General features: G+C 60.9%; 1 protein-coding gene across 1 annotated transcript in view; it reads left to right on the top strand.

Moving 5' to 3' along the window:
- The window catches only part of SLIT1 (slit guidance ligand 1), a 65,346-nt gene that overhangs the window by 39,948 nt on the left and 3,470 nt on the right, over positions 1-21,928 (top strand). Inside the window, 31 exon segments of the mRNA XM_040607374.1 lie at positions 6,909-6,980; positions 7,108-7,179; positions 7,587-7,658; positions 7,973-8,136; positions 8,524-8,671; positions 9,180-9,251; positions 9,512-9,583; positions 9,696-9,767; positions 9,891-10,034; positions 10,168-10,331; positions 10,447-10,470; positions 10,970-11,114; positions 11,254-11,328; positions 11,543-11,686; positions 11,987-12,130; positions 12,257-12,423; positions 13,528-13,660; positions 14,758-14,826; positions 15,205-15,276; positions 15,518-15,589; positions 15,890-15,961; positions 17,475-17,638; positions 18,022-18,146; positions 18,363-18,460; positions 19,273-19,412; positions 19,787-19,880; positions 20,062-20,199; positions 20,580-20,817; positions 20,907-21,037; positions 21,128-21,282; positions 21,357-21,645. Coding sequence (XP_040463308.1) covers positions 6,909-6,980; positions 7,108-7,179; positions 7,587-7,658; positions 7,973-8,136; positions 8,524-8,671; positions 9,180-9,251; positions 9,512-9,583; positions 9,696-9,767; positions 9,891-10,034; positions 10,168-10,331; positions 10,447-10,470; positions 10,970-11,114; positions 11,254-11,328; positions 11,543-11,686; positions 11,987-12,130; positions 12,257-12,423; positions 13,528-13,660; positions 14,758-14,826; positions 15,205-15,276; positions 15,518-15,589; positions 15,890-15,961; positions 17,475-17,638; positions 18,022-18,146; positions 18,363-18,460; positions 19,273-19,412; positions 19,787-19,880; positions 20,062-20,199; positions 20,580-20,817; positions 20,907-21,037; positions 21,128-21,282; positions 21,357-21,645 — 3,741 coding nt within the window.

Below are 21,928 nucleotides of genomic sequence, written 5' to 3'. Positions count from 1 at the left end.
CTCTGGGGAGCAGAAGGGTTGTGCATGTCTGCCTGTCACTAAAGCAGGCTGACAGAAGTGACTTCTGGTGGGTGACGGTCCTTGCCAGCTGAGCAGCAGCTGAGCCGTTGGCCGCGGCTGGCAGCCTGCACTGGGCAGTTTGGTGACTACCAGAGGTCTGCCCAGCTGGTCTCCTGGCAGCAGAAGCCAGCTCCCGAGCATCCACCTGCAGGTACTCCTTGCCACAGCATGGCATTGCAGGTGCATGTCTGCGCTTCTATTCATTTCCCTTTTGAGCTGATTGTGGCTGGAAGTCCCATGGACTAACGACACCTGATTTGAAGGAGTCATTTTTAGCTGTGATTTTAAGCCTGCCTTTGTGATTGCGCTGGTCATCCCTTGCTCTGGTGTCATGAAAAGCAGTGAAAAATGTTCCTTTTCCCCCCTCACTGTGCGTCTTTGGACCCTGTTCCATCCCGTCCCTTTTCTCTTTCTGGCTCCTTCCAAGGTGCCACTTCCAGAGACCCCACCATCACTTTCCTGAGTGTCAGGGTCTCATGCTGAGCCCACCATGCTGCACTCTGGTTTGCTTGCATCTGTGCAAACCCACCTTGTCTTGCGCAAACACCATCAGCCCTGGGGGCTGTGGTCACAGTGGGTAGCAGACGGCAGCAGGCAGGCTCCCAGTGACCTTGGGGATGGTGGAGTGACTCAGAGGTGCAGGAGGTGGGAGGTCTGCCTCATCCCCCTTGGCCAGGATGGAGTGTGCTGGCAGCTGGGCCAATGGAGCCCATTAAAAATCAAACAGCCTGACATAATGCTGGGGGCACGCCATGGGAGCTTGAACTTGAGATGGAGCTGCAGGACCCCACTCAAGCCAGTGCTGGGGATGGGGACAGGTGACATGGCAGACAAAACCCTGCCTCATTACCCCAGCATCCTACTGATGCAGCAGTGGGGCAGCTGCCCCCAACCTGTGGCAAGCAGCTTCCCTCTGGGACCACCCCTCCTTGGGCGCTGGGTCCTTGCAGCACTGGGGACTTGTGTCCATCACCTCAAGTAGATCATACAGCTGGGACACGTGGGTGATGCTTGTTTCCTCCAGCACGGGGCTGTGGGTGCTGACGCTGCACAAAGAGTGGGTGCAGCTGCTCCTCCCCTGCACTGAGAAACACCAGTGCAAAACCCTGGGGGGGACTGTGGGCTGTTGACCACTAATGTGAGTGCTCATTAGTGTATCAATCTTGGGTAATGCGGGAGTCTTTCTGTCCCTTTGCCATTGTCACCTATCAAGCAGTGGAGGTGGTGTGTGAACAGCCGTGCGTGCCGTTGAGGCAGCCTCAGCTCTGCCCATCCCTCTGCCCTGGGCAGCTGTGCTGGGACAACCCCTGCGTGTGGGCTGCTTAATAGCTGCTGGTGCTGTGGTCCTTGCTGGTTAGTCCCTGGCTGGCCCTTTTGCTTCGGGAAGTGCTGGCTGCACCCTGGCACAGCCTCCTCTGGCACAGCGTCGCTGAGGCTGCGATCCAGGGAGCAGCTATCCCAGCCTGAAACAACGGTGCTGCCCAGGGCTGTGTGGCTTTGGTTGCAAGGGCACTGCCTTGCCTGCTCAAGACTCAGTGGACGGTTGCTGTGGCTGAGCTGGTACCTGCAGCAGCTGGTCCTAGCGCGGGTGGAGAGTTGCTGCTGAGGGAGGCACCCGGCCTCTGAGCGGGACCTGCCATGCATTTTCAATGTGGGAGCAGCGGCCTGGCAGCAGCTGGGGGCTCAATGCCTTTGATCTGTCCTAGTGACCGGGAGGGGGTCCGGGAGACCTCCAGGTGCTAAGGAGTTTGCAGCATGGAAACCGGGTAGGAAACTAATTAAAAGGTGGGAGCAACCCCCTGTGCTTCACCCGCCGGCACCCGGTGCTGGGCACGCAGACGCTGCTGGGTGGAAAGCCGCTGGCCTGCCACTGTGTGCTGCAGCAGCCCTCGCTGGCGCGGCTGGGACACCGCATGGGCTGCAGCTTTCGCCTGGACGAGGTGCCCTGATGGCTGCCGGCGCTGGGTGAGACGTCCCTGCGCAGCGACAGCAGAGCCAGCCCCGGCAGGTGCTGCCAAGCTGGGCCGCCTGGCGAGGGGCGCGCTGTGCCGGAGGGCTGCCAGGCCGCCCCAGCGCTCTTGGCAGGGGGTGGGGGACTTGGGGATGCGGGGCCAGCAACACTGGGAAGCAATTACCTCCCCGCTGTGTCCGGCCCTAATCCCCTCACGCGGCGTGTGGGGAGCCGGCTCGCCAAACAAGGCTCAATCAGGTTAAAGTGTGAAGTCAGGATTAGCCGAAAGAATGAGAGTGTGGTAATAGCCCCGGCCTCCCTGCCCGGCCGCCGCAGCCCGCCGTGGCCCCCTCCCTCCGGCCGCCCGCCGGCCCGCCGGGCTCTTGCCGGGGAGATTAAGGCCGCCTGGGTTTGTTTGCCTGAGTGGGCTCCCCACTGGGAAGCCATGTCGAACAGTTTTGCTCGGTCGCCCCGCTAAGCGCCGGGCAGGGCGGCGTGCTGGGGGGTTGGCTCCCGCTGCCGAGCCCCTGCCAGCCCAAGGGAGCCGAGCCCCCGCGCCTGGCTCCTGGCCGAGGCTCCCCAGGGCCGGTGGCGCTGGGGCAAGGGCTGCTGGCTGCCAGCAGAGCCAGCACCGGGGGCACCTCCAGACCCGCCACAGATATAGAAACGCAGAATCGTAGAATCATTTAGGCTGGTAAAGACCTTTAAGATCATCGAGTCCAACCATTAACCTGGGACTGCCAAGCTCACCACTAAAACATGTCGCTAAGCTCCACGGCTATGTGTTTTTAAACACCTCCAGGGATGGTGATTCCACCACCTCCCTGGGCAGCCTGTTCCAATGCTTCACCACCCTTTCCATGAAGAAGTTTTTGTTACTATCCAATCTAAACCTCCCCTGGTGCAGCTTGAGGCCGTTTCCTCTTGTGCCGTCACTTGTTATCTGGGAGAAGAGACCGACCCCCCCCTGCCTACAGCCCCTGTCAGGCAGCTGTAGAGAGCGATAAGGTCCCCCCTGAGTCTCCTTTTCTCCAGGCTAAAGAGCCCCAGATCCCTCAGCCGCTCCTCACAGGACTTGTGCTCCAGACCCTTCACTTCATTGCCCTCCTCTGGACACGCTTCAGCGTCTCGATGTCTGTCTTGTAGAGGGGGACAATCACTGCCCTAGTGCTGCTGGCCACGCTGTTTAGGATACAGGCCAGGATGCTGTTGGCCGCCTTGGCCACCTGGTCATGGTGTTGGCTTACATTCAGTTGGTTGTCAGCCAGCTCGCCCACGTCCTTTTCTGCCCAGCAGCTTCCCAGCCACCCTTTCCCAAGCTTGTAGTGGGGTTGTTGTGACCCAGGTGTGGGACCCAACAATGATCATGCACGCAGTGGGGCAGGGTAGCAAGGTATAAGACCGGAGCAGGGACGTCTCCAAAATCCCAATCCCTAACCACTGCCATCCACCACATTGCCTAGCCAGGGAGGGAATTGTGTGGACATAGCCCAGTCATCAGGCTTTTAGGGGACATGGCAGGAAAGTGGGTGCCTTCCTTCTCCCCGTTGCACAGCTGTGGGCTGGAGCTGGCTGCTGCTAATTAGCAGGCAACTGCTGGGTTGGAAACCTCTGTGGGAGGTGAGCCTGGGGACAAAAGGGGTCTGGGATGGGGCTGGGCCAAGAAGCGATGGAAATGCAGAGGGTTCCTGGGAGCAAGTGGGAGTTCTGCTTTGCAGATAGGCTGCTGAGAGCTTCCCATTTGGGCATGCATGCCACCACGGAGGGTCTGCCCAAGCACAGATGTCTATCCTCTTGTACTTGCAGGGTGGAAGCTGTGTGTTTCCCCCATCATCTGCTCACCCCTTGTCATCCTTCCCCCTTTGCACCCCCAGGACTAACAGAGCCCTCTGTACCCTGGGCCATGCAGGGAGAAACTCCAGCGGCTGCGTTCCCACAGCACAGGGATGGGAGGACATGGCACTGTGGATGGGCCAGCTGCTTGGGCATCCCCTGGCTTCAATAACCAGGAACCCCTAAACTTGGAGCTTTAGGAAAATACCTGGAAGTGAGACTAGAAAAGGCAGAAAGGGCGGTTGTGACAACAGGGCAGGGGCTGCTTTCTTTCCCCTTCCTCTTTCTGTGCCTGTCCGCCGGCTGGTTCCCAGCAGGGCTGTCAGACCTGTCAGTGCTTGTGATCACCACTGCAAGCTGGCACACCACATGCGATGGCAGTGACATGCTTGTATTTGGCGGGGTGCGAGTGGCACCGGGCGCAGCCGCCGAGGGTGCCGTAAGCCACGCGGTGGAGCGAGGAGAAGCCGTGCCATCTGCTGTTTCTTCGGCGCCAAAGTGTAAAGCAAACATAGCTGGGAGCTATGAAACACCAGGAGGGAAGGGGCCGTGCCTTGTTCCAACGCCGGGCCCGAGGATCCCGCAGGCAAAGCATGTGTTTGTCCTGGTGCCGTCAGCTGTGTAACTGTGCCGGCAATGTAAGCCCAGCACCAGGGCCTTGCTGAAACCCTCGCATCCAGCGTCTGTCCCTCTTGGCTTCAGTACCCCAAATGGCAGCACTTCATTGGTGACTGTCATGAAAAGCTGTGAAGGGGAGAAGCCTTGCAAAGTCAGTTGCAACCTTCTAGCAGTGTTTCCTTCACGAGCTGTAAGTGAGCAGCTTGCAGACAGACGCCTGGATTTACTCCCCGGGTGTGCTGGGACTCCCATGTGCTGTGAGTGGAGAAACACGAGCAAAGTTCCATGGGGGAACCAAACAAGCTGCGGGCAGGGTCTGCCTGGGCAGGCATCGCCAGAGCTGGAACGGGGGGTGCAGAGCACTGAGGCATGGTGGGCGCTCCCATGCTTGGCCCCGCTGTGACCAGTTTAATGTTGGAGGACAGGCAGCTGCCGGGGGGGAGTGCGATGCGTTGGATGCATTGCTAGCAAGAGCAGTGAACTTCATTTGGCGGTTTCTGGAGGGTTTTCTAGGGGATTCTGTCTTCTAGGAGCCCAAAGGGAAAAGGGGATTTGGGGCAATGCTGCGTTTTTCTGAAAGGTCAGTGCGATTCCTGGGGGTCCCTGGACTCATTGCATCCCCAGCAGAGGATGGGGAGAAGGTGTCTGCATCTGAAGGGGTGCTGGGGTGTCAGAGCTTGTGGCAGGTGTCAGCTCCTTCCCCTTTGGAGAGTGCGAGGTGACCCCGATCCCTTCAAGGCAGCTCGTCCCAGAGCCCTGTGGGGGGCCGGGGCAGGCTGGGCGGGGCCGTGCGGAGCAGGCAGCGCAGGCGGAGCAGGCAGCGCAGGCGGAGCAGGCAGCGCAGGCGGAGCAGGCAGCGCAGCAGCCCGGGCCGGGCAGCCTGGCAGTGCCGCCGCGCGGGTAGCGGTGAAACTGCGCCGCCTGCGCGCCCGGCTGCTCGCAGGGGAGCTGGGCCCTTCCAGGGCCGGCATCTCCCTTCCCCTGCCCCAGCAAGGGTGCTTTGCCGGCTGCCGTTGGTTCCTCAGGAGCGACCCAGAGGGATGCACCAGCTCCCCTGCTCCCTGCACGCTGCGTGGGGCATCACTCCAGTGCCCTACGGCAGCTCTGTGGTGGCTGGGCATCCCGCTGGAGTGCTGGGGGAGCCCACTGTCCCTGGGTTTTCTTTCTCCTCCTGCAGCTGTGCCAGAGATGCTGGTGCTTCCCTCTGGGAACATTCCCCATTGCAGCAGTGAAGCTTTTGGCCAGGGTGAAGTCCCAATCTGGAGACCTCCAGGTTTCTTGCAAGCAGCTTGTGGGTTATGCCAAGCCTGTTTTCTGGGAGAAATGAGGGCCCAGGGAGCAGCGTGGATGCTGTGCCTCCATCCTGAGCCAGCCCAACTGCTCTGGGATATCAGTAGTGAACAGGCTCCGTTATGTTGAAGCATAGCTGGTGAGCAATGAGGGCGAAATGCTGGCACCCAGGGACACCCCAAACCACCTCTTCGGGTGGGGATGGGGGTGTCTGCGTGGCCTGTGTAATGCTGGGGAGTGCTTAATCAGTGCAGGATGCCCTGGTCTTGCTCCTCGTTCCCCCAGGGACTTGCTGCATAGGACAAATGCCACGTCATGCCTCAGTTTCCCTGTGCCAGGAGGGAGCTGTGGACATGTTCTCCTGCCCCGTGGGTGGCTGGAGCAGGGCTGCACTGGCATGGGGCTGGGAGCAGGCTATGCAGGAGCCTGCCAAGCTCAGAGGAGCTCCTGGCCCTTGGGGTGGGAGAGGGAATAGCTGCATGGGAGCCATGGGGCACAGATACAATAGGCAGGTCCCCCCAGGGATGGAGTGAGCTGAGCCGGTCCACTCAGACCCTACTTGCAGTGAGATTTTTGGCTATCATGGTCATTCAAAGCCAGCCCAGGTATGGTGGAGGATCTGACCTGCTGCAAGCCCTGCAACACAGAACTGGCACTGGCCTAGCATGCCCCAGCGTTGCAGAGCAGGTGATTACACAGACGGTGCTGTATAGTGATGAAGTAATTAATGACCCGCTTATTTGTGCCCTCTAAAGTGCAGGGCAGGCTCCATGGGAATGCCTGCCGGAGCCCTGGAGCCGCTAAGTGTAATTACCAGTTAATCAGCAGGGACCTGTAATTAGAGCAGTCAGAGGGTATTTAAGTACGGAGGATTTTCCCAGAGCTTTGCCCTGCTGTTCTGCTTATTAGAGCTGGGGACAGTAGTGCCCGGGGAACCCCAGCCACTTGCACCCACCATGGATGGAGCCAGACTTGCCTTGGGACAGCCAGCAGGCCAGTGGGAAACTGAGGACCTGAAGCCAAATTACAGTTTCCCAGAGCCCCTGAGGGATCACTGGGTGCTGGGGCATGCCCCTGCCTGTGGATGCCCTGGTCCCATGGGGCATAGTGCTTTGCAGGCGCTGCTAATTTTCCTTCCTGCCTCTTTCTTGTGCAGGGACCTGAGCGAGAACTTCATCCAGGCCATCCCCAGGAAAGCTTTCCGCGGGGCCACTGACCTCAAGAATCTGTGAGTCCCGGCAGGGATGGGAATGAGGGAGTTTGGGGTCAGGTTCTGTGGCAGGAGGCATCAGGAGCCACCGGTCACTCTCTGCTTGGGCTGTCCCAGCAATGCTCCCTCTGTCTTTCTCCTGCAGGCAACTGGACAAGAACCAGATCAGCTGTATTGAGGATGGGGCTTTCCGTGCCCTGCGGGGGCTGGAGGTCCTGTAAGTGGCCAGGGGCCAGCTGGAGCCTCCATCCTGCAAGCCCCATGAGGGCTGAGGGTGTCCTTGGGTGCTCCCTGTGGCACTGTAGGGACATCCCCAGTGTGCCATCTCTCCCTGGCCCCGAGGAGGGACTGAATAGGGGTCTGGTGCCACAGCTGTAGAGCTGTGCTCCAGGGCCTGATCCTGCCCCAGGGGTCCACCTGGTTGCAGCTGGCTGTGGAGGGGAGAAGCCTGGAAAAGGCAGCAGGTCCTGCCCAGGGGTTCGGGCTGTCCCCATCTCTCACCTCTCCATCCATGCACTCTGTGCCGGGGGATGGGTGGGTGCTGTTGCCCCCAGGAGTTTGGTGCTCTCACACTCCCATTTCTGGCCTGGCTGCCCTGACTTTCCTCCCTCTGCTTTCCTGCAGGACCCTGAATAACAACAATATCACTTCCATCCCTGTGTCCAGCTTCAACCACATGCCCAAGCTGCGGACATTGTGAGTCCTGGGGCTGTGGGGGTGGTAGGGACCCCCTAGGCTGGAGTGGGCTGTCCCCAGCTCTGCTGCCAGTGCCAGCGGCCCAGCAGCGCTAGGACAGCACTGTGGGGAGGGGATGGAGGGGACACCCTTGCAGAGCATCCCTAAGCACTGCCAAGCTGGTGGCCTTGCAACCAGCACAGATGCTCTCAGGCTCCTCCGTGTCCCCCTGTGTATGTCCCCAGCCTTTGGGATGAGCTAGGTTGGGGCAGCCAGAGAGCAGTGGAGTAGGCAGGAGCCATCCTCTGGCCACTGACTGCCCCATCCACCCACAGCCGCCTGCACTCCAACCACCTCTTCTGCGACTGCCACCTGGCCTGGCTCTCGCAGTGGCTGCGCCAGCGCCCCACCATTGGGCTCTTCACCCAGTGTGCTGGTCCAGCCCAGCTCCGCGGCCTCAACGTGGCTGAGATCCAGAAGAATGAGTTCAGCTGCTCCGGTGAGGGAAACAGGGGAGGTGATGGGAGCCAGGGCAGGGACAGGGGTTGGGGTGACAAAGCTTGTCCCACCAGTGCAGCCCACCTCCACTCCCTGCCATGTGCCTCAGCTCAGAGCCTGGATGCATGCCGTGGGCTTGGCTCAGGTCAGCACTGTCCCTGGTGTGGGGACACCACCACTCTATCAGTGTGACAAAGAGTGCATCAGTCTGCCCTTGGAGCTGTGTGCCTTTTGCACAGGGTTGGGGCACACAGGACCTTGTGCATCCACTCAAGAGTGCCACGAGCTGTCCCAGCACGCTGAGCTGCCACCAGGGTCCTTGGGGTGCTGCCACCCACCTGCCTGGCCCAGCTCTTTGCAGTTGCCATGGTGGCTGCTTTCCTGGCAGGACAAACGGACCCATCACGTGCCCAGCTCTGCAGCCTGTCCTCTGGCTCCTGCCCAGCCATGTGCACTTGCAGCAACGGCATCGTGGACTGTCGGGGCAAAGGGCTGACGGCCATCCCTGCCAACCTGCCTGAGACCATGACAGAGATGTGAGTACAGCCCCACATTGTCACTGCCAGGCTGTGGGTGGCTCAAGGCAGTGGGGCATGGGGGCAAGCCCCACAGGTCAGCCACCCCACGGGGCAGCAGGCTTCCTTGCTCTTCTACCATACCGCCCAGATTTAGCTCTGGATTTAGCTGCATTAAAAATGCAAATAGAGAAATAATCGCCTTAAGGAAATCCAATTATGGTGCAAAGCCCCTGCTGGGACAGTGCACAAAGCACATGGGAGGCAGCAGGTGCCCCCAGACCCAGGGTGCTGGTGGGGAGGAGGTGGTCCCCCCAGCCCAGCCAGCATGGTATCCCCACCCATGGCACCCCTCCCTGATGGAGAAAGCCCCAACCGCAGGCTGCAAGTTGTCCCTGGGTTGAATGGTGCCACTCCAGTAAGGTAATTTACAGTAAGCTTGGGGGTGTTGCAGACCCCCAGCCCTGTCAAAGGCATGCTGGGGCTCAGCCAGGCCTACGTTCCTCATCTCTCCCACTTCTCTTTGCAGACGTCTGGAGCTCAACGGCATCAAGTCCATCCCCCCAGGTGCCTTCTCCCCCTACAAGAAGCTGCGAAGGATGTAAGTGTGCAGCTTCTACCTGCTCACCCTGAATCCCAGCACCCTTTACCCTGCTGGCCACTGCTACGAGCCTGCAGCCCCGCACTTAGACAGTCACGGGGCACTTGCCATGACATGGGTGCCCCACATGGCAGCACTGGGGTGGGGTCTTGAATACCCCCAGCTCTGGGTGCTGGGGGTGCTCCCCTGGCCCAGCAGGAGGATGAGGCTATGGGACGAGGGAAAAAGGGACCAGGCTACCTTCTCGCTTTGGGTTTCAGAGACCTGAGCAACAACCAGATCTCAGAGATCGCTCCTGATGCCTTCCAGGGGCTGCGCTCACTGAACTCCCTGTAAGTGCCCACACTGGCATGTGTGGGGTGGTGTGGGGTGGATGCTGTGGTCCCGGAACCGTGCCCCACACTGCTCCCCCCCATCTCTCTCACACCAGCCTTTCTCTCCCAGGGTGCTGTACGGCAACAAGATCACGGACCTCCCCAAGGGCGTCTTTGGGGGACTTTTCGCCCTGCAGCTGCTGTAAGGCACCAGTGGCTGGGTAGAATGCGCTGCAGGGACACCGGGAAGCAGGGCTGTGGTGTCCTCAGCGCCCATGGTGCATTGAACAGGGTCCCCAGGCTCACCTCCCTCCCTCCCTGCCAGGCTCCTCAATGCCAACAAGATCAACTGTGTGCGGGCAGATGCCTTCCAGGACCTGCAGAACCTCTCGCTGCTCTCGCTGTACGACAACAAGATCCAAACCCTGGCCAAAGGCACCTTCACCTCCCTGCGGGCCATCCAGACCCTGTGAGTGCCCACACCAGCTCTGGTGCCTGGGTGGGTAGGCAGCTGGAGGGAAACATCTCAGTGGGTAGCCAGGGCTAGAGTTGGTGGTCACCTGTTGCCCCTGCCAGTGTGTCACCCACTGTCCCTGGCACAGACACCTGGCCCAGAACCCTTTCATCTGCGACTGCAACCTGAAGTGGCTGGCAGACTTCCTCCGCGCCAACCCCATCGAGACCAGCGGCGCCCGCTGTGCCAGCCCCCGGCGCCTGGCCAACAAGCGCATCGGCCAGATCAAGAGCAAGAAGTTTCGCTGCTCAGGTGAGAGCTGTTCCCATCCCCATCATGGGTGCCCTGTGGCACAGCTGTCCTCAGCCCTGCCCCAGCCTGGTGTCCATACTCTCAGAGTGCTGATGTGGTTTTTTCTTCCCCACAGCCAAAGAGCAGTATTTCATCCCAGGTAAGAGGAGGAGCTGGATGCATGTGTGCATGGGTGTGTGCATGGTACCCTTTTGTACAGGCTGCCAGGGGGGGTGGTCGTGCCAGAGCCCTGTGGTCTGGCACAGCAGGACCACACTGCATTTCCTGTCATTTCTGGTTGCTGAGTTCCCAGGTGCTGCAGTAACAGAAGCACTGGGTACCAGGATGTGTTGCAGCATCTCCCATCATGCCACTATTAGGATGGGCACAGAGGCACCCCCAGGGTCCAGCTCTGGTTGCAGGAGGGGAGAGGTGGTGGACAGCACAGTGCCCCTTCTATCAAGGGCAAATATCCCTTCAGATAAGATGCTTTGGGCATGGAGAGGAGAAATATGTGTGCAGTGGCTGGGATGAGGGGAGCTGGGGAAGAGACTGAGACCAGCTGGGGGTTTGGGAGGACCAGAGGAGGGGAGGGCGGGTGCAGCCCCCTGTGCCTCTGCCCACGGGAGCCCACCCACGCTGCCCTTGCTGGCACGCAGGGACGGAGGATTACCAGCTGAACAGTGAGTGCAACAGCGACGTGATCTGCCCCCCGAAGTGCCGCTGTGAATCCAGTGTGGTTGAGTGCTCCAACCTGAAGCTCACCAAGATCCCAGAGCGTATCCCACAGTCCACAGCGGAGCTGTAAGAGCCTCCTCCCTCCCACCCTGCTATCTTTCCTGCAGCTGGAACATCACCAGTGCTCAAGTTTGGCTCAGGGTTTGGTCTGTACCAGGCCCTTTGCAGCCACCTCCTGAGCTCTTTTTCCTGCTGCCCACCCCAGGCGCCTGAACAACAATGAAATCTCCATTCTGGAGGCCACTGGTATCTTCAAGAAGCTCCCACATCTGAAGAAAATGTGAGTATCAGGCACGCACAACCTTTCAGGAGTGCCTGGGGGCTGGGATCCTGATGCCAGGGCAGCCTGGGATGTGAAATGGGGGGCACATCCCAACCTGAGGGTCCCTCAAGGGACTGGACAGCACAGGGTGCTCAGTGGGACCTGGGGAGGCAGAGTTCAGGATGAGGTTGGGGCAGAGCCCTCATCCCAGCCTGCTTTCTCCTCTCTGCAGCAACCTCAGCAACAACAAGGTGTCGGAGATCGAGGATGGGGCATTTGAAGGGGCATCATCTGTCAGCGAGCTGCATCTCACTGTCAATCAGCTGGAGTCTGTGCGGAGTGGCATGTTCAGGGGCCTGGATGGGCTGAGAACCCTGTAAGTCACCACATCTGCTGTGGGCACAGGAATGGGAACGTCCCTGCTCCTTCCTTCCTGCCCTGTCTGCGATCCTGGGCTGGTGCTGTGTGCATCACTGCAGGACCAGCTTGGGAGTGCCTTATCTATCTGCTGGCTGTATCCAGAGTTGTGGGGGTATTTTTTTGCTGCTCAGAGACTAGCCTGGGCTCATCCTGCTGCCTGGCAGCAAGGTCGGCACCACCTGGGCACTGCCAAGGTGGGTTTCCCCTGTGGCACCTGCCTGGGTTGTTAGGTGCCCTCCTCCCCTTCCCTCCACAGGATGCTAAGGAACAACCGCATCAGCTGCATCCACAACGACAGCTTCACGGGGCTGCGCAACGTCCGCCTCCTCTCCCTGTATGACAACCAGATCAGCACCATTGCACCAGGTGCCTTTGACACGCTGCAGTCACTCTCGACGCTGTACGTCTTGGGCCCTCGGGGGATGCTCCCAGTCTGTCCCCATCCCATCATGGCAGGGGGCTGCAGGAAGGTTCCCTTGTTGGGCGGCTGCTCAGGCGATACCCTTGGGCTCCCTCCCATGCGCAGGAACCTGCTTGCCAACCCCTTCAACTGCAACTGCCAGCTGGCCTGGCTGGGGGACTGGCTGCGCAAGAGGAAGATCGTGACAGGGAACCCACGCTGCCAAAACCCTGACTTCCTCCGGCAGATCCCTCTCCAGGATGTAGCTTTCCCTGACTTCAGGTGTGAGGAAGGTAACTCATGGGCCCCACAGTGCTGGGGGTGAGGGGGGACCAGACCGCTCCTCCTGGGCTGGCACCACGCTCCCTGTCCCAGCACCATCCCTGCTCCTGGGATGTTTGGCAGTGCCCTGCTACAAGCCGGTAGCTCAGGGGGTTGCTCAGCCCATTAATGCCCTACTCTAATGATGCACGAGTTTCCCTTCCTGGTACCCAGCCCTTAGAGCTGCACTGAAATTCCCACAAACTGCTCTGAAGCCAGGAGAGGAGCTGGTACCCACTGCACTGCGTGGCCCTTGTGTGTAGGCAGGTCTGTGCTAGCAAACGCTGTGCCCCCAGTGCTGGCAGGATCAGATGTATAGGCAGAGCCCACTCAGGATTCATCCTGCTTCTTCTCTCCTTCCCTTCTCAGGCCTGCACACGTGCCGGAGCTGGGCAGATGGAGTAGGCAGGGAGCGTGTGTGTTGAGAGAAAAGCCTTTTTAAAAAAAAACTTTCTAATTTAGAACAGCTTTTGAGCCCTCTGGAAAATATTTACAAACAAATCATCGTTTCTTCTGCTTTCCCTCCTCCACCACGTCAAAGACTGAAGGGTTGCATCCTGCGCCTTTCCTAATGGTGTGAGATAACATACGGTTGTCCCAGGGACGCCTCTCCTGTAGGAGCCCAGTGCAGTGGCAGGGAACGGGGAAGCAATGCCATCTCCTCCAGCTGCTTAGCACAGGCACCGCTCCCTCTAGCCTGTGTCTGGGAGATGGTTGAAGGAGGTTATTTCAGAAGGATTGGCAGGGCTGAGTCCTTTCTTCTGCACCCTCCTCTCTGCTGTCCCTGGGACTGCATTTTTGCTTGAAAATGGTGAAAATCAAAGCAGCCTTGAGCTGACTGGTTGCATCCATCCTGGCGGGGCAGGCAGTTTCTGGGTGCAGGAATGATTCCTGCATTGCTGACTCTGTCAGGCTGAGGCTACTGCCTGCAAGCAGGTTGCCTGCAGTGCCCTGCTTTCGGGGCGAGGGGAGATGGTCAGCATGGGAGGGGAGCAGTCCTAGGCACTGCATCCAGCCTCATGCAGTGCCCGAGGGCTGGGACCCAGTGAATTTGTGGCTCTCTGTGCCTGATGCAGGTCAGGAGGAGACCAGCTGCATCCCCCGACCCCAGTGCCCGCAGGAGTGCACCTGCCTCGACACTGTTGTCCGCTGCAGCAACAAGCACCTCAAGGCCCTGCCCAAGGGGATCCCCAAGAACGTCACGGAGCTGTGAGTGGTGGGCAAATGCCCGGATTCTCCTCCTGACCACCAGCAACTTTGCAGCCCTGGGTGAGGGGTCTCCGCTGTGGGGTTGCAGATGTCGGGGCAGAGATGCTCCCTCCCACACCCCCATCCCGGCCCAGTAGTGGGGGCAGGACCCCCACCTAGCCAAGGGACCTCGTCCAGCCCTGACCCCAGCAAGGGGCTCCACAAGAGCCTCTCTGCCAACTCAGCGCTACCGAGGGTGCTTGTGCAAGAGGTGTTGTCACCGCAGCTGCATCCCTGCTCTTTGGCCCTTGCGAGGGGGCAACGTAGGACAACCACCCCCTGCAGCTGTGGTCCCCGTGCAGCCCAGGGCGCTGCGGTTCCCAGCAGCCTGCCATCAGCAACAGGGATGGGGCTACCCTGCCTCTGCCAGCTCCCGGGCCCCTTTCTGCCATGACCTCTCACCATGCTGCAGGGATGCTTTAGGCAGCCCCAGCTCCAAGCACACGGGCAACAGAATGTGGTTTGCGTGGGGTCAGCCACCCGTCACTGTGGGTGTCGGGGAGATACCCACGCAGCCATGCTGGGTCTGAATGTGTGGGCACCGTGATGCCCATTGCTGCAAAAGGGGCTCTGCACTCGTCTGGGATGGGGAAGGCAGCAGTCCTGTGTGCAGGGGGTGTAAACACTGGTTGTGCACATACATATGTATACCACCCCCTCACACCCCTGCGCTGTCTCGCACACCCCTCCCCTCTCTGCATCCTCCGCTCTCTCTCACACATGCCTTGGGAACAAATGGTTACAGCCGCCCACGCTCACATTGGATGTGTAAACGCAGCACATGGCTGGCTGTGCTCGCACACGCAGGCTGCTGGGAGACTGCCTCTGGGACCTACATGCAGAGCCCCCGGGTGTGCTAATGTGCTCACACGCTAGCTCCCCTGCCAGCCCAGGGGTCCCTCAAGAGCCCCATGGGCCCCGGGTGCAGGGGGGGAGGTGATGCTGGCGATGCTTCTTGCAGCTTGAAGTCCATGGGGATGCACGGGAGAAACAGGAGGGCAGAGAGAGGGACTTCCTGCTTCTCAGCCAGCCCGAGACGCTTTTGTTCTCCCTTGCAGCTACCTGGATGGAAACCAGTTCACTCAGGTCCCGGGGCAGCTCTCCACCTTCAAGTACCTGCAGCTTGTGTAAGTAGCCAGGAGCAGGAGCCCAGGCAGCTGGTCCCACTGCTGGGACCTGTGTGGGTGAGGACAGGGGCTGTCCCCATGGACCTCAGCCTGGCAGTGTGCAGGGACCCCTGACATCCCTCTGTGTCCTCCTTCCGCACCAGGACACAACTGGCTGATGGCGATGCTCAGCCTGGGGATGCTCACAGTCTCTGCTGGCACTGGCCATGGGGCAGAGCGGGGACAGTGGTGTTGCTGCTCTCATCCTGTGTGGCAGCCCTGCTCTTCCCTTGGAGGCTTTGCTGCTGTCTGCACCTGACTGCAGCTGAGCACGGCACAGGGAGCAGCAAGGGGTGCAGGGTTCAGCTGGCTCCAAGCTCTGGGGTTTCTGTTTTCCAGTGATCTGAGCAACAACAAGATCAATTCCCTGAGCAACTCCTCCTTCACCAACATGAGCCAGCTCACCACTCTGTAAGTACAGTCTCGGCGGCGTGCCATACTGGGCTGCAGCCCAGCCAAGCTGTGAGGGGCTCTTCCTAGGGGAGCTCAAAGACTGAGGGGTTCTGGGGACACCAAAGTCTTCCCTCTGTGCCTGGGTGAAGCTTGGTTTGAGCTAGAGCTCATACAGGGGGTGTGTGCAGCCCAGGGTGGGCTTCTTGCGGCACACAGCAGCACCCCTGGCACTGTGTTGCCTCCTTCTTCCCTTCCACAGGATCCTCAGCTACAATTCCCTGCAGTGCATCCCTCAGCTGGCCTTTGAGGGCCTCCGCTCCCTCCGGCTACTGTAAGTATCTGCCCATACCCCTGCTCATGGTCCTGCTCAGCCCCTTCTCTGCTGCTGCCTGTGTCCCCAGTGCCCACTTGGAGCTGGGTGCAGGTAGGCAGGCAGGGCACAGGCTGCAGAAGGAACAAGGGGAGATGCTTCAAGCCTCTCAGAGCACATGGCGCTTTTGCAACAGTGTGGTGGGGTCCAGCTCTGCCACCCATGCTTGGACCCATGGGGTAGGGGCAGCACAGCCGGTCACAGTCCTTGCTGCCCATCCTGGAGCCACGGGCATCGCAGGACCCTCTCTGTTCTCTGCAGGTCTCTCCATGGCAATGACATCTCCACCCTCCCTGAGGGCATCTTTGCGGATGTCACCTCCCTGTCCCACCTGTGAGTATCTCCTGCTCCAGGGCACAGGGCTGGACACAGGCTCAGGAGATTTTTAAAAACCACGGGGCTGAGCTGCCTCCTCTCCTCCTCTCTGGGCTGGTAAATTGGGGCAGCATTTGTGGGGCAGTGCCATGCCATGCCTGCCCTGCCCATGCTCAGCCCCCAGGGCTAGATGTGCAGATGAGCCTCCCAGTGCTGCTGTGATGTCCCTGTGGTCCTTGCTGGAGGTGGCGTGGGTTCCCTGTCGTCCCCCCCCCAGCTCCCTGGGGTCCCCTAACATGCAGGTCAAGCCATGCAAGGTGCTGGCACAGCCATGGGTTGGTGGGGGCGGCACTGACCCATGCCAGCATGTCGTTAGCCTCCTGCCAGGACGCTTCCCTGCAGCAGCCTCCCCAAATCTGTCATCAAGCATCCTGCTGGTGGTCTTTCAGCCACTCTTTGAGGGAGCCTGTACCCCAGGAACACAGCCCCATACCCACCACCTGGGGCGGGGGTTCTGCTTTGCTCACGGTCATTTTTTGCTCCTGTCCCTGTCCCTGCTAAGCCGTTCCCAGCCACCAGCCAGCGGCTGGTCCTGCTCCTGGCATCCTGGAGGTCTCAGGCTGTTCCTCTAGCCTGCAGAGAGCACCTTGATTTCCAGTCCTGCTCCCTGTGGGTTTTGGGAGCAGCACTGCTCCGTCTGGTCTCCCCTGGCCCTTCACTGATCCCCTGTGCCGAAGCGTGGGGCTGCCGCTGCCAGCCGGCACTGCTGGTTCCCGCAGGGCTGAGCTGTGTCACCAGCCGGCGCTGTCGGTGCTGTAGGACCAGGTTTGTCAGCCCCGGTGGATCTGCTGTCCCTACCGCCTGCCTTCTGGGCTGCCATCTCCTTCCTTCGTCACAGGTGTCAGTTGCGCTGGCCCTCCATCACCACCGACAGTTGCAGTGAAGGAGGAGGCAGAGGCACCCAAACTCAGCCTCCCACGTCACCTGCTGCTCCCTGCCCTGCTCTGCGGTGGAGCAGAGCAATCCTACCTCCTCCTCTCTCAAAACAATTCCTTGCTCTCCCCCGACGCTGTCCCCATGAGCTCTGGCTATGACCTGCTGCTTGTCCCCAGCAGCCTGCTCACATGTCCATGCCCTGCAGCTCCTGTGCAGTGGTCTTGTTGCTCCTGCACAGCCTCAAGGTGCTTTGCTCTGTTTGTGCCGGGCCCAGGCAGCTTTGTCCAAGTGCTGGAGAGGGACTCCCAAGGATTTCTGTGTGGGCAACGGGGGGAGAGTCCCAGCACAGAGCCACGGGGCACTGTGTGGGCTGTGGGGCTGTCAGTGGGGTGGTCTGACTGGGCAGTGGTGTGGGGCTGTGTGCCCCAGTCCTCCCACAGCACCTCTATTGAGTCCAGAAATGGAGGAGCACTGGGTCCCCCCATTACATGGCAGCACGGCCAAGTGACATAGAGTTGTGTCCAGTCCCAAGGTCTCCAAGCTCGGTTTCCTCTGTGGGGCAGTGGGTGCAGTTTTGCCCTTCCTCCCGCTGCAGAGCCATCGGGGCCAACCCCCTGTACTGCAGCTGCAACCTGCGCTGGCTCTCCAGCTGGGTCAAGACGGGCTACAAGGAGCCAGGCATCGCCCGCTGTGCTGGGCCCCCCGACATGGAAGGCAAGCTGCTGCTCACCACCCCTGCCAAGAAATTCGAGTGCCAAGGTGAGAGGTGCCTGTGCCGTCTGTCTGTCCATCCATGCCCTCCTCAGGCAGGGCAGCAGGCATCACAGGGAGCCAGGCTGCCTCCTGCCCCGTGCCTGGCAGACCGATGCTCTGTGAGTCTGGGGGACTCCAGCATTTCATCTGTTGAGGTGCCTTGTGGAGGAGGGGGACGGGGATTCTTCTGTCCCCTTACCTGCCTGGTGGCAAATCTCTGGTGACTGAACAAACTCGTGGCTGTCCCATTGCCTGGTGCACAGCCCTGTGGCAGGGCAGGCTCCACTCCAAGCCACAGCTGGGGCTCTGCCTCCCATGTCGGTGCCCACAAATGAGCACCTCCCCGTTGCTCCGCACCGGTGGTCATCTCTGTGCCTCCTGTCCCGCAGGCCCTCCTGCCCTGAGCATCCAGGCCAAGTGCAACCCCTGCCTCTCCAGCCCCTGCCAGAACCAGGGCACCTGCCACAACGACCCTCTCGGCTTCTACCGCTGTGCCTGCCCCAGTGGCTACAAGGTACCCTGGTCCCCGGGGTCCCCAGCACAGGGGGATGTGTCCCTGCAGAGGGGAAGGGGCAGTGCAGGGGCTCTGCCTTGCCCCTGGGGCTTGCTGCCTGCAGGACCATCTCCCCTCCCTGCACGCCACAGTGCCCTGCTGAGCAGGATGGGGCAGGGAGAGCTGGGCATGGTGCTGTGGCACCCTCCTTGCTCCTACCTCTTCATCCTTCCCCAGGGCAGGGACTGCGAGGTGGCACTCAGCGGCTGCTCCTCCAACCCCTGCGCCAATGGGGGAACCTGCCAGCCTCAGGACGGGGAAGGAGCTGGGTTCAGGTGAGTGCTGGATGGGAATCCACAAAAGACAGGTGTTTGGGCGGCAGCATGGAGCCCTGGCATCCCATGGAGATAAAGTCTGATGCTTCCTTCCCCTCCTGCATGCTCCCTTGGGCATACAGCAGGGGTACTGCATTCATGTGGCAGCTCCAGCCCATACTGCCTGCTCTCTGCAGCCCTGCTTGCACTTCTGCCAGCACAGCGCCAGCAAGGCTGACTGCTGGCTCCATCCCCTGTGCCCCCCAGCCCTGCAGACTCCTGGGCTGAGGGCATGGTGGGGAGGGGAGGTTCCCCCCTCCATGAAGAGGCAAAGGGCAGTAGGATTTGGGGCTGGGGTCCAGCTGCTGCCGCAGGGCTGACTGTGGGTTGGGGCAGAATGTGGCCCTGGGGTTGCTGCCATTATCTGCAGGTCTGCTGTGCCCCCACACAACCCTCGCTACCCTGAGTGCTTCAGGCCATTCCGGGAACTGGGGTGCGATTAATGGCTGAAAATAGATGGCAGGCTGGGGGGTGAGGAGGTGGGCTGTGCAGCTGCCTAGACCCACACACTGAGTGGCCTCAGCCCGTTGTCATGGCAACGCAACATCCTTGTATCATGATGCCACCCTCCCCTGTGCCCGGTGTTCAGCAGGGAGGCACTGAACCCTGCTGGGGGGCACTGAACCCTGCTGGGGGGCACTGAACCCTGCTCCTCAGAGCCTCTCAGTGTGCAAGCATGCTCAGTGCCAAGGTCCTGTGCTGGTTGTTTTTGGGGAACCAGCTCAAAATGCTGTGTTTCCCACCCCCTGATACTGCCCTGTGCCCCACGGCAGGTGTCTGTGCCCGGTGGGCTTTGAGGGCCTGAGCTGCCGCACCACTAGTGACCCCTGCAAGGAGCACAGCTGCAAGAACGGGGGCTCCTGCATGCCCAGTGCCACCAACTACACCTGCCTGTGCCCTGCCCGCTACACAGGTACCTGGAATGAGGGCTAGCCATCCCCAAACCTTGCAGGCCTGGTGAGGGATGTGCCCGGTTCTTCTCCCTTTCCAGCAATGAGGGCTAATAGCTCTTCTGCCTGCTGTCCCAGTGCCCATCACCATGGCCTCTGGGTCCAGCCGCCTGGAGTCTGGGTACACCCAGCTGAGCCTTCATACCCTGGGATGCTATTGGTTCGGCCAAGAGCTGCCTCTGGTGGACCACAGCCCTGTACCCACGGTGGTGCAAGCTGTGGGCTCGGCAGCTCCCTGCCTTGAGCTGAGCCCCCCGTGGGCTCCCTCTGCCCCATGGGGACTGGGGCTTCCCTTCTGGTCCTGGAGTTACTAGGCACCCCCTCCTCTGCCCTGCAGGGGATTTCTGTGAGCAGCCACCGGATTTCTGCTCAGCCGAGCTCAGCCCATGCCAGCATGGCTCCACCTGTGTCTCCACCAGCCAAGGGCCCAGGTGAGCCCCCCCTCCCCAAGTTGCTTTCTTCTGGCTGCCTGGTGGGGGAGATTTGCTTTTGGGGGGCTGCAGCTCACAGGCTGGGGAGGGGGCATGGGGTTGGGGGGTGCCAGGAGGAGCAGGCACCCACCAGTACAGAGGGGGGAGGAAGGGGCGGCCATGAGCCCCCCACCTGCCCCAGGTGTGAGTGTGTGCCCGGCTACCTGGGGAGCAACTGCAGTGAGGACTTCGACGACTGCCAGGACCACCGATGCCAAAACAACGCCCGCTGCCTGGACGAGGTGAACGGCTACTCCTGCATCTGCACCGAGGGCTACAGGTAGTGCTGGGAAGATGGCAGGGCACTGGGGGTGGTGTGGTTGGTTACGTGTCAGTGTGCAGGAGGGACCAGTCCTGGCTACCACATCTGTTCATCCATCCATCCATCCATCCATCCATTCATCCATCCATCCATCCTCTGCAGTGCTAGAGGGAAAAGCAGCACTGGGTGTGTGGGTCTCTAGGGATGGAAGCTGGGGGGAGACAATGTCCCTGGGGAGGGACCCCAGGGCAGGGCACAGCATCCCTCTGATGCTGCTGACTGGAGAGCTTCCATGGGGATCCCAAAACAAAGGCGGTGTTGTCAAAGCCCCTGTCAAAGTGGGCAGGGGGTAGGGCGCTTTCCCAGCCCCATGCCCAGCAGCACCCTTGGCCCCACAGTGGCCAGCTCTGCGAGATTCCACCCCGCACCGCCAGCCAGCCCGGCCCCTGTGAGCGAGCAGAGTGCCAGAATGGGGCACCGTGTGTGGAGAGGGGTGCCCGTGCCCTCTGCCAGTGCCTGCCTGGCTTCGGCGGCCCCAAGTGTGAGAAGCTGCTGAGCGTCAACTTTGTGGACCGTGACACATACCTGCAGTTCACTGACCTGCAGGACTGGCCCCGAGCCAATATCACCCTGCAGGTGAGGGCTGGGGGGCATGGGGGCATCAGGGGGGTGGGCACTGGGGATGCTGCCCCAGGGGTGTGGGCTTCCACCTCTCCCCCTGCCAGGTCTCCACAGCTGAAGGCAATGGCATCCTGCTGTACAATGGCGACAGCGACCACATGGCCGTGGAGCTGTACCAGGGCCACGTCAGGGTCAGCTATGACCCCGGCACCCACCCCAGCTCAGCTATCTACAGGTATCTGCCACCCGTTCCCCACTAACCAGGGACCACCCCCCCATTGCATGGGCTTGAGGGGGTCCCCAGTGACCCAGCCATCCCCACCAGCGCCGAGACCATCAACGATGGGCAGTTCCACACTGTGGAGCTGGTGACATTCGACCAGATGGTGAACCTCTCCATCGACGGTGGCAGCCCCATGACCATGGACAACTCGGGCAAGCACTACACGCTGAACAGCGAGGCGCCCCTCTATGTGGGCGGTAGGACAGGGGCCTGGGGGGTGATAGTGGGCGTGGGGCGCATCCAGTTGTGCTGATGGTCCTGCTCTCCTTAGGGATGCCTGTGGATGTCAACTCGGCTGCCTTCCGCCTCTGGCAGCTCCTCAACGGCACCAGCTTCCACGGGTGCATCCGCAACCTCTACATCAACAACGAGCTGCAGGACTTCACCAAGACACGGATGACGCCGGGGGTGGTGCCAGGCTGCGAGCCCTGCCGCAAGCTCTACTGCCTGCACGGCATCTGCCAGCCCGCTGGCACCCAGGGCCCCGTCTGCCACTGCGAGCCCGGCTGGGACGGGCCCCACTGCGACCAGCCCCGTGGTGGCCCCTGCCAGGGGCACAAGTGAGTGCCCCCGCCCCACTGGCTGCCCCACGGCAGTGGTTCTGCCCCACTGGCTGCCCTGCAGCGACCTGTCTGCCCCGTTGGCTGTCTTGAAGCAAGGTCCCTGCCCATTGGGTACCCCACAGTCACCCACCTGCCCTCCTGGGGCTTTGGCCACCCCGCTTCATTGGCAGCCCCATGACAACTGCCCCACTCGATTGGCTCATTGGCTGCTCCTTCTTCATTGGCTGCCCCACAGCAATAGCCTCACTCCATTGGCTCATTGGCTGCTCCTTCCCCATTG

Source organism: Falco naumanni, chromosome 9 (assembly GCF_017639655.2).
Source record: "Falco naumanni isolate bFalNau1 chromosome 9, bFalNau1.pat, whole genome shotgun sequence".
NCBI lineage: Eukaryota > Metazoa > Chordata > Aves > Falconiformes > Falconidae > Falco > Falco naumanni.
The sequence above is the reverse complement of the archived record's forward strand: the minus strand, read 5'-3'. Positions and strand labels throughout refer to the sequence as shown.